Below are 20,525 nucleotides of genomic sequence, written 5' to 3'. Positions count from 1 at the left end.
TGCAGCCTTTGGTTGGGGTTGCCTCGAAGTGATGCGTTGCCATTTGGATGTTAAGCTTTCATGACCTCCAGCGACGGACTAACCGTCTGCGCAGGCCAGTATGTGGCTGGAATAGATTGAGCGGCAAGAGTCTACGTGGCGGGGCAGACAAGGTCGAAATGAAGGGACCTCGTGTAGTCGGGGTGATGTGATGGGATGTAGCAAGGTTGGCAGTGCCGAGGCTGCCGCTAATACGGCAATGGCTGCTCGGTAGAAAGAGGCCCGCGGGGAAGCTGGGCTGAGGCGGCTTATTTTGAGGTACCACGGGCAGGAGGCTCGGTGTTGTAGGACTTTGACCTGGAGGTTTACCTGCCTTGCTGCCGCTTGTATATATGTATTGGTGGAACAGTCGGGCTTGTATAAGTCTCCCGGCTTTCTCTCCTCGTTGCAGCGTGGGCAGGGGATATATGTTTGACAATCTACGTTAGATGGCCCAGACGTATGTCGACTTGATTCCACTTCTGGCATGCCGAGCGAGGGCTACATATTCCACGTCGAGCGGCCAGGGCTTTCGGACATCTAGACGCCTCGGCCATCAAAATTCTGTTGCTTGGGCTGATCCAGAGTAACAGGCTACATTGACAGCGTGCACTCTCGTGGTCAAGTCAGGCGGGAGAAGGACAGCCTCCGCGTGGGAGTTCTTACGGTGGGTGCTGGCCGGCATTATCGAGGGATTTTAGGCAAATGGTAGTCGACAGCTATTGCCTGTGAAGTCGCACCTTTGTAGGCCTCAGGATGCAACACAAACGACTGCAACATTCAGCTTCTCCAGCTGTTTCGACTGTCATTATAACTCGAGTCGCATCCGCCGCGGATGGGCCCGGGCTAGAGCCCGGAATTCGGGCCATTGCCCTCTTCTGGCCCTCGCAACACCACCACGCACCCCGGAATTGGCCACCATCCGGGATTGACAACCAGACGTCAAACACCGCCGCACACACGATCTTCCAATACTTCCCCTCGCCAATCGAACCACCATGCGTCGATGCGTCGACGTCTGTCGGGTCGATCCCGGTCCCCCTTCGGTGCAGGGTAGGCAGAAAAAGGCGGGGCCCCACCGGGGAGCCGAGGCTGGACGGCTCGGAACTCGAGCTTTACCCCAGGAAGTTGGCGCGCGGCGCGCCCCCGAACCCCAAAGTGGCCCAAGCTCCCCCTCCAGTGCCAGTGCTGGCGAACCTCGGCTCCGCTCCGCCGGTAGTTTGGGGGGAGGAGCACTTAAGGACTTCCGTCGCACCTCCTCCGCATCGGACCCTCGCCGCGCTCTCCATCTTATCGTCGTTTGTCGACATTCATACAACATCACCTCTCGTTTTCCCTACATCTTGAATTGCTGTGACACGTTTGATTACCTGTCCGCAGCTCGTGTCTGACGAATAGAGGAAAGACTCGCCGTTGTATCCCAAGTGCTGAGGTGTCTCGTATTTGAGACGCATCCTATCCGTCATGTCGGCCCAGATCCCTGCCATTGTACGTACGATGGTCCCCGGAAGCGTCCCGACCTACTCTGGGAGAATCTGTGCTGATATGCGTCTCAATTATAGGTGGCGCATCGCGTCAGCGATGAGGCCAAGCGGATGATTGACGTCGTGGCCAAGTTTGTCGAGGAGGACTGCATCCCGTGAGCTGCCTCTTCCGAGCCACCGCGGCCCATTGTGTGTGCAGGTATGCAAGGACGACGGTTGCTGACATCGTTTTTAGGGCCGACCCCGTGCTTGAGGCGCAGATCGGCGAGGGCGACGCGCGGTGGGAGTCGCACCCGCCCATCGTCGAGGAGCTCAAGGCCAAGGCGCGCAAGCTGGGCCTCTGGAACATGTTCCTGCCCAAGGGCCACTACAAGGAGTCGCCCGGGTGGACCAACGTCGAGTACGGCCTCATGGCCGAGTGGCTGGGCCGCTCGCGCGTGGCGTCGGAGGCGTGCAACTGCGCGGCGCCCGACACGGGCAACATGGAGGTGCTGGCCAAGTACGGTAACGACGCGCAGAAGCAGCAGTGGCTGCGCCCGCTCATGGACGGCAAGATCCGCTCCGCCTTCCTCATGACGGAGCCGGGCGTGGCCTCGTCCGATGCGACCAACATCGAGCTCAGCATCCGCCGCGAGGGCAACGAGTACGTGCTCAACGGCAGCAAGTGGTGGTCGAGCGGCGCCGGCGACCCGCGCTGCCAGATCTACATCGTCATGGGCAAGACGGACCCCAACAACAAGGACCCCTACCGCCAGCAGTCGGTCGTGCTGGTGCCGGCCGACACGCCGGGCATCAAGATTGTGCGCATGCTCAAGGTGTACGGCTACGACGACGCGCCCCACGGCCACGGCCACCTGACGTTTGACAACGTGCGCGTGCCCGTGTCCAACATGGTGCTGGGCGAGGGCCGCGGCTTCGAGATTATCCAGGGCCGCCTGGGGCCGGGGCGCATCCACCACGCCATGCGCAGCATCGGAGCGGTGCGTTTCTCTCTTATTCCTTGCCATGTTGTGTTTGCCCCGCGAGGGAGGTGTACATGTCACTGACTCTTTGGTTCTGCAGTCCGAGGTCGCCCTCGACTGGATGCTGATGCGCGTCAACGACGAGTCCAAGAAGCCGTTCGGCAAGCTGCTGCGCGAGCACGGCGTCATCCTCGAGTGGATCGCCAAGTCGCGTATCGAGATCGACGCAGCGCGGCTGGTGGTGCTCAACGCGGCCGTCAAGATGGACGAGCTCGGCCCCAAGAAGGCGCTCAAGGAGATTGCCGAGGCCAAGGTGCTGATCCCGCAGACGGCGCTGACCGTCATCGACCGCGCGGTGCAGGCCTTTGGCGGCGCGGGCGTCAGCCAGGACACGCCGCTGGCCAACATGTGGGCGGGCATCCGCACGCTGCGCCTGGCCGACGGGCCCGACGAGGTGCACCTGCAGCAGATGGGCCGCAACGAGAACAAGCGCGGCAAGCAGACGGCCGACAAGATCCTGTGGCAGCGCTCCAAGACGGAGCAGCTGCTGAAGCAGTACGGCGTGCAGACGGCGCAGCCGGGCACGCGGATCCGCCACTCCAAGATCTAAGAAAGTGCGAAACAACAGAGAGTCTGTAGGTAGCAAGCAAACAAGCAAGCAAGCAAGGACAGCCCACGACGCCTGTGCCACCGCGCGAGCTGTCTTCGGCCGCCGTGTATAAACAAAAGATTGTTTACCGTAGGGCAGTGAGCATGATTCAGGAAACAACACTTGGTGATGCGCCGCCCCCCTTAGTGATGATGTCGTCGTTGAGCATTGACGTGATGCAAAGCAAACCGTTGGTCGACGGCCGTCGCGGAGCAAAACACCGGGCGTTTGTCCGCGCCTGGGCGAATCCCAGCGCTATAGCAGCAAGGAAGCGGATTATATCACGTTGCGTGTGTGTGACTCAACGAGGTTGGCCTGTGCGCGGGAGTGTTTTGTTTTGCAAATCTCTCTCACGAGACGGTAGTGTTGTTGTTGTAGGCCTGACGGGTACGTGACTTAGCAGGCCTGGAAGCAAGGATTCGAATGACTGAGGCGAGTTCCAGCACGTCCCGTCGTCAATGCCGGTCCTGCCAGCCAGCGCAGCGGGCTCCCATGCGTCCAGGTTCCATGGCACCTGGCACCCACCCCCACCTGCCACATTCCCACGCCCCTGGCAGCAGGGCCCGGGCCCCCTGCAGCGCCCGCCGTTGCTCCGCCGACGGGGGCCACCGGCCCACGCACCCGCCGATTCGTTTACTTTCGGCACCTCTCTGGCCGCAGGGATTTGAGCAACGTCCACCCCTGTCTTGGCTAGATTTCTCGCAATCCCGCCCGCCGTGCACGCCGTTCACGCTCCCGCAAGTGCGCGCGAAGAGGGAAAAAAAAAGCTATATCACCCATCCGTCCATCCATCCATCCAACCCAACGGGACAGACGACGACCCTTTGTTTTTGTGTCATCGCCAAACCGCACACCCTGCTTGTGAGCATACCGCGCAAACAACACATTCCAAAGGCCGCCGTCCGTTGAACCTGCTACCCCGCCGAACGAGAATCCTCGCAACGGTTTTCACACGCACGCACGACAGACGCAGACACCATACACAGACACACACACACACACACACTCGCAAACAATGTCGTCGTCCCCCAACAAGGTCCTCAGCGACAAGGACGTCAACGCCCCCATGGCCGACCACTCCAACAACCAGCAGGAGACGTACGCTCAGCAACAGCAGCTGAGCGGCGGCGGTGACGCAAAGGACGTTAAGAGCATGGAGTATCACCGCCAGGTCTTCCAGAACAAGATGACAGAGGACAAGTACGTCGCGCCGCTGCCCAAATAACCCCCTTCTGCCTCCATTCACGGCGGATTTGCCTGCCTGCATAATGGGATGCGATGCTGACCGATAAACCTAAACCGCAGGTCTGATAAATACGTGTCTCCCTCGGACAACATCATGAGCCCCTGCACGGCCAAGATCAACGCCCTGCGCAACAAGCACGCCGCAAAGTCAGTCCAACCACCCCTCGCTACATCGTCTCGATACCTCTCCTCCACCCTTCCCTGTGCTGCGTTGAGTCGCAAATGGCTAACAAGGGTCCGCACGCAGGGTCAAGCCCAAGTCGCTCTTCGCCCAGGCGAGCGCTAAGAAGCTCGCCGGCGATAACCCCTTTGGCGCTCGGCCAGTCAAGCCCGAGTAAACAGCCTCCTCGAGCTTCTGTACAATCGCGCTGCATGTCTCTTTGGTGTTTTTTTTTTGCTCTCTTTCATCGCCAGGGCACACTCGTCTTTCGTTTTCGCGGTCTTGCTTAGACCCCCGCCCGCAACGCTGGGTTATCATTCGTTCGCTTTCTACGTTGGCATTCGCACGTCTCGGCACAACGGATGCAGAGGCTTGTTATTGGGGCTTCGTGCCTTTTGTATCAAGAAAGGGGTTTGGGAATCGGCGTTCTTGGGACGGGGTAGTACGCCGCTGCGTGGCATCAAGGTTGTTGACTCAGGGACGGGGGCTGGGTTGAGTGTTATGAAATCATGCAACGACACGGTGTATAGTGTATACCCGACGCGGGACCACCACAGCGCCGGCGGCTTGGACGGGTCCCGACAGACTGACCAATTTACTTTGTTTTATTGACGTGCCGTCTATTCGCCCATGCCACAACATGCTAGACTACGCCCGCCAGGCGCTGACAATGTACACGACGTCCTCGTCGGACACTGCGTGGCCCAGACCGACCCTCTGCGGGATATGGCGCGCGCTCGCTCCCCATACCAGCGCATACTTGAACGTATCCTTCATGTTGCGGTGGATCCGGTCACACACGTCCTCGATGGTGCTGTTGCTCCGCACAATCAGAGCCTCGCCAAAGTCGGGGTCGATGCCCTTTCGCTTGGTGTAGATGCGAATGAGCCGCAGCTCCTTCCAGCACCGGTCCACAACGTCCTGGATGCCCAGGTCCAGCTCGCAGCTCATCACCACCGTCTGCGGCTCGCGCGCCAGGCTGTCGAGGAAGTCGAGCGACACGCTGTCGATCTTGTTGTACACGTACAGGCACTTGATGTACTTGCGGTGGTCCTTCATGATGACGTCGATGAAGTCGTCCACCGTCGCGTTCTCGTCTCGCACCAGCACCTCGCAGTTGAGCATCTTGTAGTCGCGCAGGATGTTGTACAGCATCTTCTCGTCCAGGTATTTGGGTGGCGTTTGGAACGTAATCTTCATGCCGCCCGCCTTCTTCGGCTTGAGGTAGATGTTGCTGCGGACGTCAGTCAGACGAGCAATGAGCCGGGGATAGATGACGACCTACGGTGGCTCTCTGTTTAGCCGGATGCCGACTGCCTCCAATTCGGCCTCTAACAGCGCTCTTTGCTCCGCTTTCTTGGTCGCGTCGAGAACCATGAGAATCAGGTCGCTCGTCTTCGCCGCCGAGATGACTTGTCGCCCGCGACCCTTGCCCTCGGAAGCGCCCTCGATGATACCAGGAAGATCGAGAAGCTGAATCTCCGCGCCTCCGTACTCGAGCACGCCGGGAATCGCCGTCAGGGTCGTGAAAGCATATGACGCAACCTCTGACCTCGTCTTTGTGACCTTTGACAGAAACGTCGACTTGCCTACTGAGGGGAAGCCGACGAGGGAAATGCGCGCGTCGCCGCTTTTGCTCACGTCGAATCCAGCGCCGCCGCCACCGCCTGCACCGGGACCGGGTTCGAGGAGTTGAGCTCGCAGTCGGGCAAGTTTTCTGCAGAAGTCAGCATGGCGCATCGAACGTCGCCGCAGCTAGCGCGACTCCATCAAGCCTGATGGCGGAGGCAAACATACCCTTTTAGTAGACCAAGATGGTATTCTGTGGCCTTGTTTTCTAGTTGCCGGTTAGTATCCGGTTTCATCCAAAGTCATGAGGGACTATGTGGCCAAAGTCGCGAGAGTGACCGATCAGCTACAAGATCACGGAGACTCCGCCCATCGACCAAACTGCAGCTATGAGACCTCCGAATAGGCCCGGGAAGAGAGTGACTTGGATCGTGCTCAACGACAAGCCGAATTGGGTTGACGTACTTTGTGTCCGCTTCATCTCATCCTCAATCCTGTGGTGACATTAGCGTATTGCGGCCTTCATTCATCGGCACGACTTACTCCTTGATCTTCTCCGTGATGTTCACCATGCTGGGAGGCTTTTATTTATAGACGGATATACCGTCTCTGAGCACAGGGGTGGAAATTCGCAACGCTGTCGTGACCTGGAAGCAAATGGGCGAGTCTGGAGAGCGAGAGTTGGATATTCGAGGTGGGGGGTCTGGGCAGAATTACTGGGGCGAGGGGCGTCGGCGTGCCAGAATTAGTCACCGCCTGCCGTTCTGAGCACAACGCCATCCATTTTCAACCCAGCCTCGCAGACGTCGGCGCATTCAGAAACGTTTCCAACATTTCCGCATCAGCATCGCTCCTCGACCACACGTCCCTTTCGCCCGACTGGCTCTTCAAATACTCGGCAACCAAACATGGCCGACCACGAGGAGCAAGTCGCTACGGCGCCGTCCGTCGAGCAGGGTGGCGACGACCAGGCTGTCACAACAAGCACCGACGTCGCCGCCCCGACAGGAAAGAAGGTCGTCAAGAAGATCGTCCGCAAGAAGAAGCGCCCTGCGCGAGTACAAATAGACAGCACCGAAATCACGTCAGAACCGCCTCCGCAGACCGGCACGACATTCAACATCTGGTACAACAAGTGGGCTGGCGGCGATCGCGAGGCCTACCAACAGACCAAGGCGCGCGGCCGATGCAATATCGCGACGGATAGCGGCTTCACGCGAGCAGACTCTCAGCATGGAAGCTTCTTCTGCCTACACTTTGCGCGCGGACAGTGCCCCAAGGGACAGGACTGCGACTACCTGCACCGCCTGCCGGGAACCTACGACCTCTTCAGCCCCAACGTCGACTGCTTCGGCCGCGAGAAGTTTTCCGACTACAGAGACGACATGGGCGGTGTGGGCAGTTTCATGAGGCAGAACAGGACAATCTACGTGGGCCGAATCCATGTGACGGATGACATCGAGGAGATTGTGGCTCGCCACTTTGCTGAATGGGGTAGCATCGAGCGCAGTAAGTTTTAGCCTGCAACCACTTGCGTGATCATAAACTAACATCTCTAGTCCGGGTGCTGAACTCGAGAGGCGTCGGCTTCATCACATACACCAACGAGGCGAACGCGCAGTTCGCGCGAGAGGCCATGGCACATCAGTCCCTCGACCACGACGAGGTCCTCAACGTTCGATGGGCGACGGCCGATCCCAACCCGATGGCGCAGGCGCGAGAGGCGAGGAGGATAGAGGAGCAGGCCGCCGAGGCTATTCGGAGAGCACTACCGGCAGAGTTCGTCGCGGAGATTGAAGGCAAAGACCCCGAGGCGCGGAAGCGGAGGAAGATTGAGAGCAGCTACGGCCTCGACGGCTATGAGGCGCCCGACGAAGTGCATTTCGCCCGGGGCGCCAACGCCGTAAATCCGCTGGGCCGCCAAGGGCGCGAGGTCGAATATCATGCACCGCCCATGATTGAGAATGGGGAGCCGTCGGTCGAGAACGCAACACCACGCCAACCAGAGGCGGTGGCCGAGCAAGTGACGGGAATCTTCTCGGGGAGCACTCTGGCCGCCCTGAACAAGGCCAAGGTGTCCGTGGCGGCGAAGCCAAAGGCGGCGGCAGCGGCAGGCCCCTTGGTTGGTTACGACAGCGACAGCGATGACGAATAGGCAAGGCGTTGCAGCATTTGACGGGTTTGGGCAGCTACTAGAAGGACGTCTTTGTACAACTTAATCATGATACCATATGAAATACACGCTGAACCGAGCGCCATGCCTCTCAGCTGTTGAATATCCTCGAATACAAGAGCTCGTGCCGTCCAATCCACAAGTCCATGACGGGCACGCTCTGGCCTGCCTCCTCGACGGGCGTGTCCCACTCCCTCTCGATGACTGCGTCAATCATGCGCTGCACCTGCTCCCCGGCAAGCACCTTTTGCGCCTGGTACGGCCCAAACATGCTCGCCCGCACGGCCGCCGAGATGAGCGCCTTGACGTGGCTCAGCATGAAGACGTAGGCCGTCTGCCGCAGCGTCATGCCCACGACGGCACACACGGCGCCAAACAGCGGCGCCAGGTGCGCGGCCACAAGCGGCGGCACGTCGCCGTCCCCGCCGGCGCTGCTGGTCCCGCTCTCACGCAGCTGCGCGGCAAAGCCCCTCAGCACGGCGACGCCTCCCGTCGAGGCCACCTCGGGCGCGAGCACGGGGCGGAACGAGCGCTCCCAGATGCCCAGCAGGGCGCGGCCCTGGGCGACGCTCGCCCGGCGGCCCACGGTGCAGACGACGGTCGCGTCGAGCTGGTCGTCGAGCGAGGCGAGGGCGTCGGGGTGGCGGTGCGCGGCAAGCACAAAGGGCAGCGTCGTGGCGGCGAAGGAGGACAGCGACAGGGGCAGGAAGGAGGATAGCGTGGCGCTGCGCTGGGACGAGGCGTGCGCGAGGTACGACTCCAGGCCGCTGCTGAAGGCGAAGGCGCCGACGGGCAGGGCCGAGTCGGCGAGCAGGAGGAGGAAGTGCGTGGCCGTGGAGGTGGCGCTGCTGAAGGGCGCAACGGGCGTTGCTGGTGTTGCGGGTGACGAAGTCGAACCTGGAGGTGGAGCAAGTGTCAGTGGCATGCGCTCATCGCTGTGTGTATGCGTGCGCGCGCGTGGTGCTGCGCATATGTCGTGAACAACTCACTCAGCGTCAACGCGGGCCGATGAGCGACGACGGCGTCGGCCGCCGACACCGCACCAGCGGAGCCACCACCGCCATGCAGCCGCGCCTTGGCTTCGGCGAGCCGTCTCTCGAGGGCGGCTACCTCTTCGCGAAGAGCGGCGGCGTCCTGCGAGTCTGCCATTTCCTGCCCGAATGCCATGCGCGGGCGTCCATGAGGGCAGAAAAGCGGTTTGGTCGGGCAAGCAGGCGGGCGGCGGGCTGTTGGGGTGTCAAGACTTAAGAGGTTGGCCGGTTGTGAAAGTCGAGCGAGCCTGGGGCTGTTAGTCGTACAATTACGTGGGGAGAAAGCGCCGGATGCCCGAATCGGGGAGCCCAACTTATGCTTAGTAGCTCGACTTAGATTCAGGGTGGGTTGCACGACAGGCGAAACCGCCAAACATCTTGTCCGCCCAGCCATGCAACGGTCCCGACGGGGCAATTGTGCGGTCATGAATGCAATGAGCTGTGCATTAAAAATCCCTGCAGAATTGTTGACCTGAACACCGTGCTTACAGAAATACAACATGCCACTGTCGGCGGCGCCGGGTCCAACAGCATACTCGTCGCCGGATATCCCAACACCATACTCATGCCCGGATGTTCTCCTTGTCGTACGTCGCCTTGCGCCGCTGCGCACGCTTCTTGTCCGCCATCCTCTTCTCAATCCGCGCCAGGGCCGCGGCTCGCCTCTCGGGAGGCAGTGTCCCGCTCTTGGAAGTGTTTCCCACCAACGAGCTGCCAATGTAGTCGCCGCCGGCAGAGTCTGGCCCGCCTAGACGGGCGAATCGATCCCGCAGCAGGTCGATCTCATCGTTGCCACCTGCTCGCCTAGATCGGCTGCTTCTCGACGGCTTTCCCTGGCCAGGCAGCTCCCGCGCCGAGACGTCCTTCAGCTTGCTCGCCGCCGGAGTCGCGCCTCCGTTGCGGATGCGCCTCTCTAGGGCTTCGCCGAGATATGCCCTATTCCTCGGTGACCTGGGGACGAACGGCTGCCACTTAGGCTGTTCGAGGTTCGGTCGTTCCGTCAGGACGCCAAGTGCGCTTCTTGGGCCAGTTGCATCGGCCTTCTGGTACCTGTCGCGCAGGCTTTGAGCTTCGGAGGCGCGGACTTCCTTGGAATCCCCGAAGCTCAGCTTGCGCTGGGTATGGTTGCGATCTCGTGACTTGTCCTCCGTGGCCTCCGCGGCCTCTGCAGGCCGCTCTGAGCGGGCTTGCCGGGTCCTTGGTCTGACCTGCTCCACGTCGACCGCCTTCAAACTCTTGACCTCCTTCTTAAGGTCTGCGATCTTTGTGTGTGCACGCTCCAATACCGCCTTGGTGTCGGCTTCATGCGCCTCGCTCTCCGTGCGGAAGGCTTCGAACTCGTTCTTGAGTCGGCGAATCTCGTCATCTTTCTTCTTCGACTCTTCCTCCGCCTGTTTCAGCTGGGCTCGCAGCTCACGGGCCCGAGGCCCCGCCGCAGATGCCAGGTCGTCCATGTCGGCTCGACTCGCCTGTCCTTCAGCAACCTTGACCCGAGCCTTCAAGTTGGAAATTTCCTCTCGAAGCATGTCGAGTTCTCTCAATTGGGACCGTGCCCGGCGTAGCTCGCGCTGTGTTTCTATGAGTGTCTTCTGCGTGTTCGGTGAAGGGGCGACCTGTCGCCGCCGCTGCCCCCTCCCAGGCCCATCCTCGCCCTTCTGGCGCAAGAACTCGGCCAGGTCGCCCTCTAGCTCTTGAACACGATGTCGATACTGCGCGGCGAGCGACGTTTGCTTCGCGAGTTTAGAAAGGAGCGCCGTGGGTTCGTCGTCTGCCGACTGACGCTTCTGAGAGACGATTTGAGACGCGTTTTCCGCTATCCTCTTCTCCATGTTGATGACCTTTTGTTGCTCGTCTCGGAGTCGCTCGGCGAGCTGGATCGCTTCGGCGTCTTTTTGCTGAGCATAGGACTTGGCAAGTTGCTTATACTTGAGCAGTTTCTCCATCTCGGCCTTGGCTTCCTGGTGATATTTTTCGAATTCCCCCTTCCAATAACGGCCCGACTGCGAATGAGGCTCATTCAGGTCGAGCGTGATGTCGTTTGTGCAGTAGTCATCCTCTTCCTCTTCCCATTCGTCCTCTGAATCGTTTGTCGTTTGGCGCGTGTCGGCTTTGGAGATGTCGCCGGGCTTTTGTCGCGAGTTTTCGAGCGCCTCTGAAAGCGTCGTTCTTCTGTTGCTGGTGGTGGCCTTCATCGCGTTGATCTTGCCCGCCTCGCTCGATCCTGGAACATCGCGGTCGAAGGAAACGCGTTTGCGTCGAGAGGTGCTTGTCCCGGGCGTGAGAAGAATGCCAGGCGGCTTGGACGGTGTCCCTGATCCGGAATCCGATGGCCCCGTGCCGCTCTTGGTCGCCATTTTGTCGCGTGTCTTCCGGGGATCCTCGTGGGACGCAGCGGGGGTCCCAAACAAAGCGCTCTTGAACGCTCGGGCCGCGAACACGGGAGCGGGCGTATCCGGCTGATCTAGCTGAGTCGTATCTGTGACAAGTACTGGTTAGATGCCATTTGGTGGCACATGCCATTCGTTGCATCGCAGTGCGCCTACCTCCAGCATCCGCAGCAGGCGCGTTGTCGCCACGCTTCAGCATCCAGCCGAGCATTGCAGAGGCCAACGGTGCGCTGCCTTAATGCTGATGAAATGGGGGAGAATAGCCCTCGGCATCCGCGTCGCGAAGGCAGATTGGCGGCGCAGACTGTGTTGTGGCGGGTAAACGATGTTGGCGATGGATGGGATTTGTTTACTTTGGGAGGAACACAATGACAGCTGTGGTGGAGCGTCCACCTCAGTTTGTTGTCGGGCCGCATTGGTCTCTGCGCGCGTCAGGTGCAGGTGGTGCTGCAGACAAGGCGCCCACTAACTTGCCCATGATGGGGCCTTTAGGCCAGTGGCTTTGCGGCTCACCATAAAACGCATGTCATTGGACAGAGGATTTTAGCGCCTCCCGGTACTGCACCTAGCTACCTGGGCCCTCGCGTCCCTTGTTCAGCCTTGCTGCACAGCTGGCGACACCGCCTGTAAGAGCCGCCGTCCCGCCTCGACCAGCAGCTAGGTCACCCACTGAGGTGCGGCTCGAGGCCCGCCTGGCCGCTGTCCACACGGCGTCCACCACCTTAAGCTAGCGGGTCGGTTCACAGCGTCCCAGCTACCCCGCCATCCACACAAACTCCCCGCGACGCAGCGGTACCTGGCGCATCCTCTTCCTGCTCCTTCACACCACATCCTTTCCTTCATAATACGGCCGAGGCGCACGAAAAATGGTCTCTTCGGTGTAAAGCGTCACAGCCTTGGCTGTGGCACTTACCAGGATCTCACGCAACTATGGCGTGGCGGACTCCCGGGCCATGGAAGACGCCGCTCAGCAAAGACACCAAGAAGGATGACTCAAGCTTTCCGGGCCTCAAGCCCACAACGCCGGACGCGACAGCCAAGATCGAGTATGAAGAGCTGCAGCATAATGAGCTGCTTGCTCTGGAAGCCATCTACGGCGACGACTTCGTGAAACACACCGATGGCCACAGCGCCTGGAAGGTGCGTCGCTCATCTATGCCCTGCCGCGCAGCCGCCACCATGCCGCCTGCTAACGAGCAATCACCAGAAAACCGAGCCGTCCTTTGATATTCACATCAAGGCGTCGACCGACAGCGACTTTGCAGTTACTGTTGGCTTTGTCATGACCGCTACCTATCCCAAAACACCTCCGCTTCTCACCGTCAAGGGCCTGGAGCACCTGCGAGAGGCAACGCAATTCAAAGTGCAGAAGTTTATTGAGACTGAACCCAAGATCTTTGCCAAAGATGAACAGGAAATGGTCGACAAGATTGTCGAGGGTGTCAGAGATATCCTTGAAGATGCTGCGCAAGCAAAGGCCACTGGCAAGCACCTCCCGTCGCTCGAGGAAGAGCGCGAGAGGCACGAGGCCAACGTGGCCAAGCTAGCTCAGGAGCAAAAGGAGAAAGAGGAGCGCAAAAAGCTGGAAGAAACCCAGGAAGAGGAGCGAGTCATGTCTCAGATGCTCCAGCAGCAGCTCCAGCGCCAGCGACAAAAGGCAAAGGAATCCAGACAAAGCAGACGACCAAATGCTGGTGGAAACGGTCAACCGACGCAAAGCACGGAATCGGATGCTGAGCAGATCGACTTCGATCAGTACTGCGACACAACCGACAAGACCGGCAACGTCCTCACATTCAGATCAGTCTCTGGAAAGTGCGATGAGCGCCGAGGCCAAGTCTCCGTTGTCTTTACTGTTCGCCCTGTTCTTGCCGGCGGCCAGAGCAGCCAAACGTTGGCTCTGAAGGAAGCTGTCCTAAAGTCAAGTGGGAAAGACTGCAAGGATCTGAAGAAGCAGATACAGTCTCTCGAGTCTCGCCTGCAAGATCTCAAGTCCGGGAAGAAGATTCAGCATCGGCATCTCGTGGAAATCCTTGACTTTAAGGTGGAAAGTGGATTGCCCGATGATTCCGCGGCTTTGAACGCCTGGACCGTGCGAGTGCTCACGCCCTTGGCTGAGAAGGGCTCTCTGGACGAGCTCTTGGAGCTGGCTGGCCATCTGGGCATCGACAAGATTCGTTCTTGGACGCGAGACTTGCTCGATGCGCTCAACTTCCTGCACAACAAGAACATTGCCCACCAAGATATCCACCCGGGAAACATCTTGCTCTTCCGGGAGTCCACGGGCGAAGTTGTGCCCAAGATATCCGATGCGTGGTACCAAAGAGAGATCCACAACGCCAGTCTGCAGAAGCAGGGCATGCCTGGGCTCAACTCTGCAAAGTCCGCATATTGGCTCCCGCCGGAAATCGCAGCTACGTCGAAACCTCAGTACACATTCAAAACGGACATATGGGAGTTCGGCGTGGTCTTCGTGCAGATGATCTTCGGCCTCGATGTCCTCCAGAAGTATTCGTCGCCCAGGAATCTCATGGAGAGCCTCACTCTCTCACACTCATTGCAAGAGCTCGTCGGCCGTTTCTTCAAAGAGGACAAGCAGAAAAGGCCACGGGCTTTTGAACTCGGAGCCAGCGAATTCCTGGCCACGGATGCCCCTGTGCTTTTGGAGGAGACCTCTGCCGTCCTGTCGGCTACACCTTCCTTAACCTCGTTGCAGACGTATCCTGTAAAAATGCGACGCGAATCCATGAACAGGAACACAGCTGTCTCTCGATACACGGAGGATTTCGTCGAAGAAGGCCGACTGGGCAAGGGCGGGTTCGGCGAGGTTGTCAAGGCGCGCAAGAAGCTGGACGGCCAAATTTATGCCATCAAGAAGATCACGCAGCGTTCACATGCCAGTCTAACAGAAATCCTCAAGGAGGTGCGGCTCCTGTCGCAGATCAGCCACCCAGCCGTTGTGCGCTACTACAATACTTGGGTTGAGGAAGTGCCCGAATTGACGGACACCGAAGGCGAGACGTCCACTGACGACTATACCGAGGAGACTCGAGAGACGGGCTCGGCTGGCATCGACATACAGTTTGCCACGAGCACAGGCGGACTAGATTTCATGTCATCCAACGCCAACATCGACTTCGGCTACGAAGATGACAGCGACGACGACGAGGATGATGATGACTCTGACGACGACGAAAGCTCCGTCGTTGACGACGCGCCTGGCAACCACCCAATGTCGCCTGGTAGGGGGAGGCATACGGCTATGCCACGGCGCCCTCGATTTCACCGACCGTACCGCACCATTCTGTACATATCGATGGAGTACTGCGAAAAGAGAGTAAGTTTTCTTCTGGACCTACGACTTGCGTCACTTTGCCGTACTAATCGGCTCAGACCCTGCGAGATCTGATATCTCGCAACCTCTACAAGAACACGCCAGAGATTTGGCGTCTTTTCCGGCAAATTCTGGAGGGGCTGGCACATATCCACGGCCTCAGCATTGTCCACCGCGACTTGAAGCCCGAGAACATATTCATCAGCAGCAGCGTTGATGGAGTCGACAACGTCAAGATCGGCGACTTTGGCCTGGCAACGAGTGGTCAGTTTTCAGTTGATAAGGCCGCAGCTAACACTCTCGAGACGGCCGACATGACAATGAGCGTTGGGACAGCATATTATTCGGCCCCCGAGGTCAGGTCGGCCGCTAATGGTCAATACAGCACCAAGGTGGATGTATGTTCACGTCACTTGTTCATCACGTCGCTCCGCTAAACACAAGCAGATGTATTCGCTTGGCATCATCTTCTTCGAGATGTGCTACCAGCCTATGCTGGGCATGCAAAAGGCAGATGTCATTGGGAACCTGCGATCACTCAAGCCAGAGCTTCCGGCCGACTTCAAGCCCGCCGAGAGAACTCAGACGGAAATTGTCTTATCGCTTGTCAACCACAGCCCCAAGGAAAGGCCATCCGCTGCGGAACTGCTGAAGAGCGGTAAACTGCCGGTTCAGATGGAAAGCGAAACGATCAGGCGCACGCTCGCGGGCTTGTCGGATCCCAGCTCGCCGTACTACTCCAAGATGCTGAGCACCCTGTTTAACAGACCTGTCGAGCCCACGAGAGACTATGCTTGGGACATGTTCGCCAACACTCCAGGCTCAACTGAGCTCCTCCACCAGAGCGTCGTCAAAGACGCGCTCACAGCCGTCTTCCGTCACCACGGGGCGTTGGAGATGCCTCGCAGCTCCATCTATCCCAGGTCGAATCATTACGGAGAGAATGTGGTGCAGCTGTTGGACCCCAACGGAACGGTTCTCCAATTGCCGTACGACCTGATCATGGGGAATGCTCGTATGGTGGCCAAGCACCCAAACACTATCCAACGAACCTTTACGTTTGGCAGCGTGTACAGGGACAGGCAGGACACCGGGCAGCCCCAGGTTTTCGGAGAGGTCGATTTCGACATTGTCACGCCCGATACATTGGACTTGGCGTTGAAAGAGGCAGAGGTCATCAAGGTTCTTGACGAGATCGTGTTCACGTTTCCATCTCTCTCGTCAAGCCAGATGTGCTTCCACGTGGGCCACTCGGATCTGCTCCAGCTCATCTTTGAGCACTGTAGAGTTCCCACTGCCTCTAGGCGAGTAGCAGCGGACGTGCTAAGCAAGCTGAACATCCACAGTCATACGTGGCAGAAGATCCGTATGGAGTTGCGCTCGCCCGCGGTAGGCGTCTCAGCGACTAGCGTCGACGAGCTTGCGCGCTTCGACTTTCGCGGTATGTTGCACAGCAGAACCACTGACAAGTCTCGGATCTGCGATGAGACAAAACTGACGATTCGCAGATACGCCTAACAAAGCTTTCGCGAAACTCAGTAAGCTGTTCGAAGGCACAGACATGTATCAGCGAGCCTCGCCCACAATCGCGCATATCAAGGAAGTGGTGGAGTACACCAAGCGGTTTGGAGTCGCCACCAAGGTCTACGTCAACCCTTTGAACAGCCTGAAGGAGAACTTCTATGTTGGCGGCATTCTATTTTCATGCCTCTATGACAGGAAGTCAGGGAAGGACGTATTTGCGGCGGGCGGGCGATATGACCACTTGATCAAGGAGCAACGGCCCAAGATTGGAGGTCGCGTCGACGAGAGGCATGCAGTAGGTTTCAGCCTGGCGTGGGAGCGGCTAGCGCGAATTCCGAAATCGGGAGGAAAGTCGTTTCTCAAGAAGCCAGAGGAGGAGATGACGAGCATGTTCTCGGGACGAAGGGTAAGTCTCTTCTCTCCTCTTCTGCTCGGAAATGTGGTTTTGACGCAGTGTGCGCCAGTGTGATGGTCTCGTTGCCAGCTTCGACACCGCCCTCCTTCGATCCACGGGCGTTGAAATTCTTCAACAGCTCTGGGCGCACGACATCAGTGCCGAGCTTGCCAAAGACGCGAGGTCTCCAGAAGACTTGCTGTCCAAGCATCGGGACGAAAATTACTCTTGGATCATCATCATCAAGCAGGACTCCATGCTGAAGATCAAGACGATGGGCAGAAGCGATGTCGCCGATGTCGATATTCCCTCATCGCAACTACTTGCGTGGCTGCGGCCTCAGATCCGCGAGCGCGACTCCAGAGTGGCCATGAAGCTTCGAGGCAGCGCATCGCAGGCCGAGTCGACGGCCTCTGGTGGCGGCGACAGGGTCTCAGAGCAAGAGGTCAAGGTGCTGGTGGCTCAGACGAGGAGCAAGAAGTTTAACCGCCGCACGGTAGTCGAACAGGCCCAGACCAACGCCGCAAACCTGGTGCGGTCATTCCTGGACGGTCCAATCCTGGCGGTTGAGACAACAGACCAGGTGATGGACCTCATCAGGCAGACAAGCATATCGGATCAGGAAAGCTGGCGCAAGGTGGACCACGCGGTCACGACGTCAGAGAAGAAGTATGTGCGAGAACTGCACGACCAGCTCGACACGTGGCGGTACGCGTACGAGAAGAAGAACGGAACGAGACACTCGTTCATCTACAACTTCCGGACGGGAACGTGCATCTACTACGACCTGGGCGACTGAGCCCACGATGACGCGTTCTGCGGGAGGCATGGGCCGGTACTGCAAGGGGGAAACGGCGCTGGGTAGCGATGTCGGAATGCGGCAACGATGGATCGTGTAGGCTGAGGGGATCGTCTACGGACGATGATGGGAAAGCGTGTGCCCGTAGCCATGGCTACGCAATGATGCAGCCGCAGTACTCAAGTATTTTAAGAAATAGATGCCACTCCACTGTGTCCTCTCATTCCACACGGAAGTCCATGGATGGTGTAAGCGACGGCCGCGGCCGTGCGCTGGAGCCAAGGCCCAGCCATGTCTGAGTCCAAAACGTCGGGCCCAACGGCCCGGATGTGGGAAGTTGGAGGATGCGCGGGAGACCCACGCCGCTTCCGCAAGGTCCGGCGAGCATGGCAATGCCATGTGCGCCGCGCAGCCGCAAGCGGCACGAGAATAGCAGCAACACCTCACTGTCAGCGAGAAATGTCTCGCCCTGCGATACAGTACTGTTTTACCTTGGGCAGAACGGCGGAGCGACAGGAATCTTCTTGCGCCCAACACCACCCTTTGACGAGAATAGTACCAGAGCACAGTACCAATGGAAGAGCCTGGCTGTTGCATAGCGCCTGCGGCTGGAAGGGGCGGCGAGGCCGAGTCAGCGAGAAGACAGCCGTTGGTCCCGCGATTCATGAGACAGTCGGCCGGATGCGACGCAGCAAGACGGACGGCACGCGCTGCGGGCCGGATTGTGGGGGATGGGTCGGACGGCGTGGTGAATGGCTCGAGGTACGAGGCCCGAGGCACTTTCTCGCTTGTACGTTGTATGTTCTACGCGTCGGTGTCAGGTCCACGTTGTGGTGCATGGCGGGTGCCTTGATCTCATGCACGTCACGCAGCGATCGGCGAAGAGGACGTGGACGGAACGGGACAGACGGATGGATGTCGAGGGCGGCACGAGACCAGCGAGGACGGAACGCAACCCGGCAAGGTACTCACGTCCCCTGCCGGCGGTGGCTCCAGTGGGCGGTATTCGGCGCCGTGGGCGGCTGCTGCGTCGCTGGCCGCCCCGGATGTCGCTCGCTTGGGCACTGGAACATGAACACCACCAGCGGCAACTCGGCGTGGCCGCGCCGTTGAGCGACGCAGGTGGTGTGCTTCCCGTCTTGCCTGGGCATTGGGCTTGTCTCGACGAGTGTTTTGGGGCTCCGGGCTCGTACCTCAGGCGTCTGACCGCTGGACCGCATGGCGGATAGCGTGGCGGACCCACCGTTGTCGGGCATCCCATCCACCCATCCACGGGCGGGCATACAGGACTGTGGCGCCCCAGACAGGAGGCTCAGGCGCTGAAGCAGCGCAGAGTCTGAGGCGGTCACCTCATCATTCAACACCGCCCGGACGCCCGCCCCGGTCAGTCCGCGCGACTCTTATTACGGTGGCGGGGCACCTGATGCCGTCACTCGCCAGGCGCTGACCAACTCGCTGTACGGTGCCTGCCGTCCACTGCCGCCTTTGTCGGAGGCGATCCTTTTAGGCTCCGCGCTCGCTCCAGCCAACACCATCCGTCTCCTTCGTCTCGCAGCCTGAATCCCCTCACCGTCTTCTCTCCCTTTTCTTCTCTCCCGCTCGCCCACTAACGTGTCTGACTGCGAAACCTCCCCCCTCGACGACCACGACCCGACTCTCGCCCCCCCCACCCGTCGCACGTGCAACCACCCGTCCAGCCCTGTCTCTGACTCTCGATTGTCTCTCCCTCCCCCACGTTGTGCTCGCCGCTGCCGGGATCCGCTACCGACCAGCCGCCGAGTCCGCCGCGCTTCGAGTGTGCCACGCCCGTCCCGAGGTCGACTTGCACGGGCATTTGCCTATTTATAAACGGACTCGGAATCGACGCTTCCATCAAAGGGCCGCGCCAGGCCAGGCCGTTCACGAATATTGAAAGACGCCTTTTCTCGCCGTTTGCCACCCAAATCTCCTGCCTGGCTGACACACCATAACCCGGCTGGACAAGAACCGTCGTTACCATGGCGCAGAAGCGGCTAATGCAAGAGTTGATACCCCTCCACAAGGAGAAGTGGGTGCACATTGAGGTGCGTTGCTTTGTCTGCCGACGGAAAGACTTGGAAGCTGACATGGTTCTCTAGACAGATGAAGTTAACCTTTTGCGGTGGAAGCTCGGGCTTTGGGTTGTGAACCCTGATAGTGTTTGGCATGGAGCGTACCTGCGGGTGGGTTGAAGATCCCCTATTCCAAGCCGTCATCCGGGGTGATCGTTGTGCTAACCTTGCGGCTCGATAGGCGGAAATGAAGTTCTCCAACGAGTACCCGTACCAGCCGCCGACCTTTCGTTTTCTGACTAGGAATATCGTTCACCCCAACGTCTACTCGGACGGAAACCTTTGTATCTCGATCCTCCATCGGCCCGGCGATGATGAGCAATCTGGGGAGCTGGCGAGCGAGCGTTGGAACGTGCTCCACGGCGTCGAGTCCGTTCTGCGCTCGGTGCTCCTGCTCATGGACGACCCTGAGATCAACTCTGCCGCGAATGTGGATGCCAGTGTGCTCTACCGCGATAGCCGCGAGGAGTACGACGCCCTTGCGAAAGCCTTAGTTGCTAAGACACAAAAGGACGTGCCGGACGGCGTCATGATGCCCACCCCCGCGCAGCTGGCGCCCGTGCCACAGAAGCCCGTCGAGGACGACGCCGACTTCTGGAACATGTCGGATGTGGAGGACGACTTTGGAGGCAGCGATAGCGACGAGGACATGGGCGACTTCGACGACGACGATGAAGACGAGATGGACGAAGAGGACAAGCAGTAG

At 59.3% G+C, this 20,525-nt stretch overlaps 8 protein-coding genes across 8 annotated transcripts; 5 read left to right on the top strand and 3 right to left on the bottom strand.

The window, feature by feature from the left end:
• Positions 1-1,482: 1,482 nt before the first annotated feature.
• PLICBS_009628 (uncharacterized protein) lies at positions 1,483-3,074 on the top strand (the record flags this gene model as incomplete). Its single annotated transcript, XM_018325244.2, has 4 exons — positions 1,483-1,506; positions 1,581-1,657; positions 1,738-2,482; positions 2,565-3,074. The coding sequence occupies 4 exons, from the start codon at positions 1,483-1,485 to the stop codon at positions 3,072-3,074; spliced, it is 1,356 nt and encodes a 451-aa protein (XP_018176638.1).
• Positions 3,075-4,128: 1,054 nt separating this feature from the next.
• PLICBS_009627 (uncharacterized protein) lies at positions 4,129-4,696 on the top strand (the record flags this gene model as incomplete). Its single annotated transcript, XM_018325243.1, has 3 exons — positions 4,129-4,313; positions 4,419-4,505; positions 4,606-4,696. The coding sequence occupies 3 exons, from the start codon at positions 4,129-4,131 to the stop codon at positions 4,694-4,696; spliced, it is 363 nt and encodes a 120-aa protein (XP_018176637.1).
• Positions 4,697-5,166: 470 nt separating this feature from the next.
• PLICBS_009626 (ribosome-interacting GTPase 2) lies at positions 5,167-6,659 on the bottom strand (the record flags this gene model as incomplete). Its single annotated transcript, XM_018325242.2, has 5 exons — positions 5,167-5,752; positions 5,804-6,235; positions 6,316-6,355; positions 6,553-6,581; positions 6,631-6,659. The coding sequence occupies 5 exons, from the start codon at positions 6,657-6,659 to the stop codon at positions 5,167-5,169; spliced, it is 1,116 nt and encodes a 371-aa protein (XP_018176636.1).
• Positions 6,660-6,995: 336 nt separating this feature from the next.
• PLICBS_009625 (pre-mRNA-splicing factor) lies at positions 6,996-8,242 on the top strand (the record flags this gene model as incomplete). The annotated part of the gene is made up of 2 exons (XM_018325241.2): positions 6,996-7,596; positions 7,647-8,242. 2 exons carry the CDS (start codon positions 6,996-6,998, stop codon positions 8,240-8,242), a joined length of 1,197 nt encoding a protein of 398 aa, XP_018176635.2.
• A 109-nt stretch (positions 8,243-8,351) lies between these two features.
• On the bottom strand, positions 8,352-9,409 carry PLICBS_009624 (uncharacterized protein; the record flags this gene model as incomplete). The annotated part of the gene is made up of 2 exons (XM_065601687.1): positions 8,352-9,157; positions 9,250-9,409. The coding sequence occupies 2 exons, from the start codon at positions 9,407-9,409 to the stop codon at positions 8,352-8,354; spliced, it is 966 nt and encodes a 321-aa protein (XP_065457759.1).
• A 445-nt stretch (positions 9,410-9,854) lies between these two features.
• Positions 9,855-11,889, bottom strand: PLICBS_009623 (uncharacterized protein; the record flags this gene model as incomplete). The annotated part of the gene is made up of 2 exons (XM_018325239.1): positions 9,855-11,767; positions 11,835-11,889. 2 exons carry the CDS (start codon positions 11,887-11,889, stop codon positions 9,855-9,857), a joined length of 1,968 nt encoding a protein of 655 aa, XP_018176633.1.
• A 719-nt stretch (positions 11,890-12,608) lies between these two features.
• PLICBS_009622 (uncharacterized protein) lies at positions 12,609-17,729 on the top strand (the record flags this gene model as incomplete). Its single annotated transcript, XM_018325238.2, has 6 exons — positions 12,609-12,818; positions 12,886-15,015; positions 15,072-15,410; positions 15,460-16,453; positions 16,521-16,942; positions 17,001-17,729. The coding sequence occupies 6 exons, from the start codon at positions 12,609-12,611 to the stop codon at positions 17,727-17,729; spliced, it is 4,824 nt and encodes a 1,607-aa protein (XP_018176632.1).
• A 1,997-nt stretch (positions 17,730-19,726) lies between these two features.
• On the top strand, positions 19,727-20,525 carry PLICBS_009621 (uncharacterized protein; the record flags this gene model as incomplete). Its single annotated transcript, XM_018325236.2, has 3 exons — positions 19,727-19,792; positions 19,847-19,930; positions 20,001-20,525. 3 exons carry the CDS (start codon positions 19,727-19,729, stop codon positions 20,523-20,525), a joined length of 675 nt encoding a protein of 224 aa, XP_018176630.2.

Source organism: Purpureocillium lilacinum (genome assembly GCF_023168085.1).
Source record: "Purpureocillium lilacinum CBS 284.36 DNA, scaffold_7, whole genome shotgun sequence".
Classification (NCBI taxonomy): domain Eukaryota; kingdom Fungi; phylum Ascomycota; class Sordariomycetes; order Hypocreales; family Ophiocordycipitaceae; genus Purpureocillium; species Purpureocillium lilacinum.
This window is presented reverse-complemented; position numbering and strand designations above follow the sequence as displayed.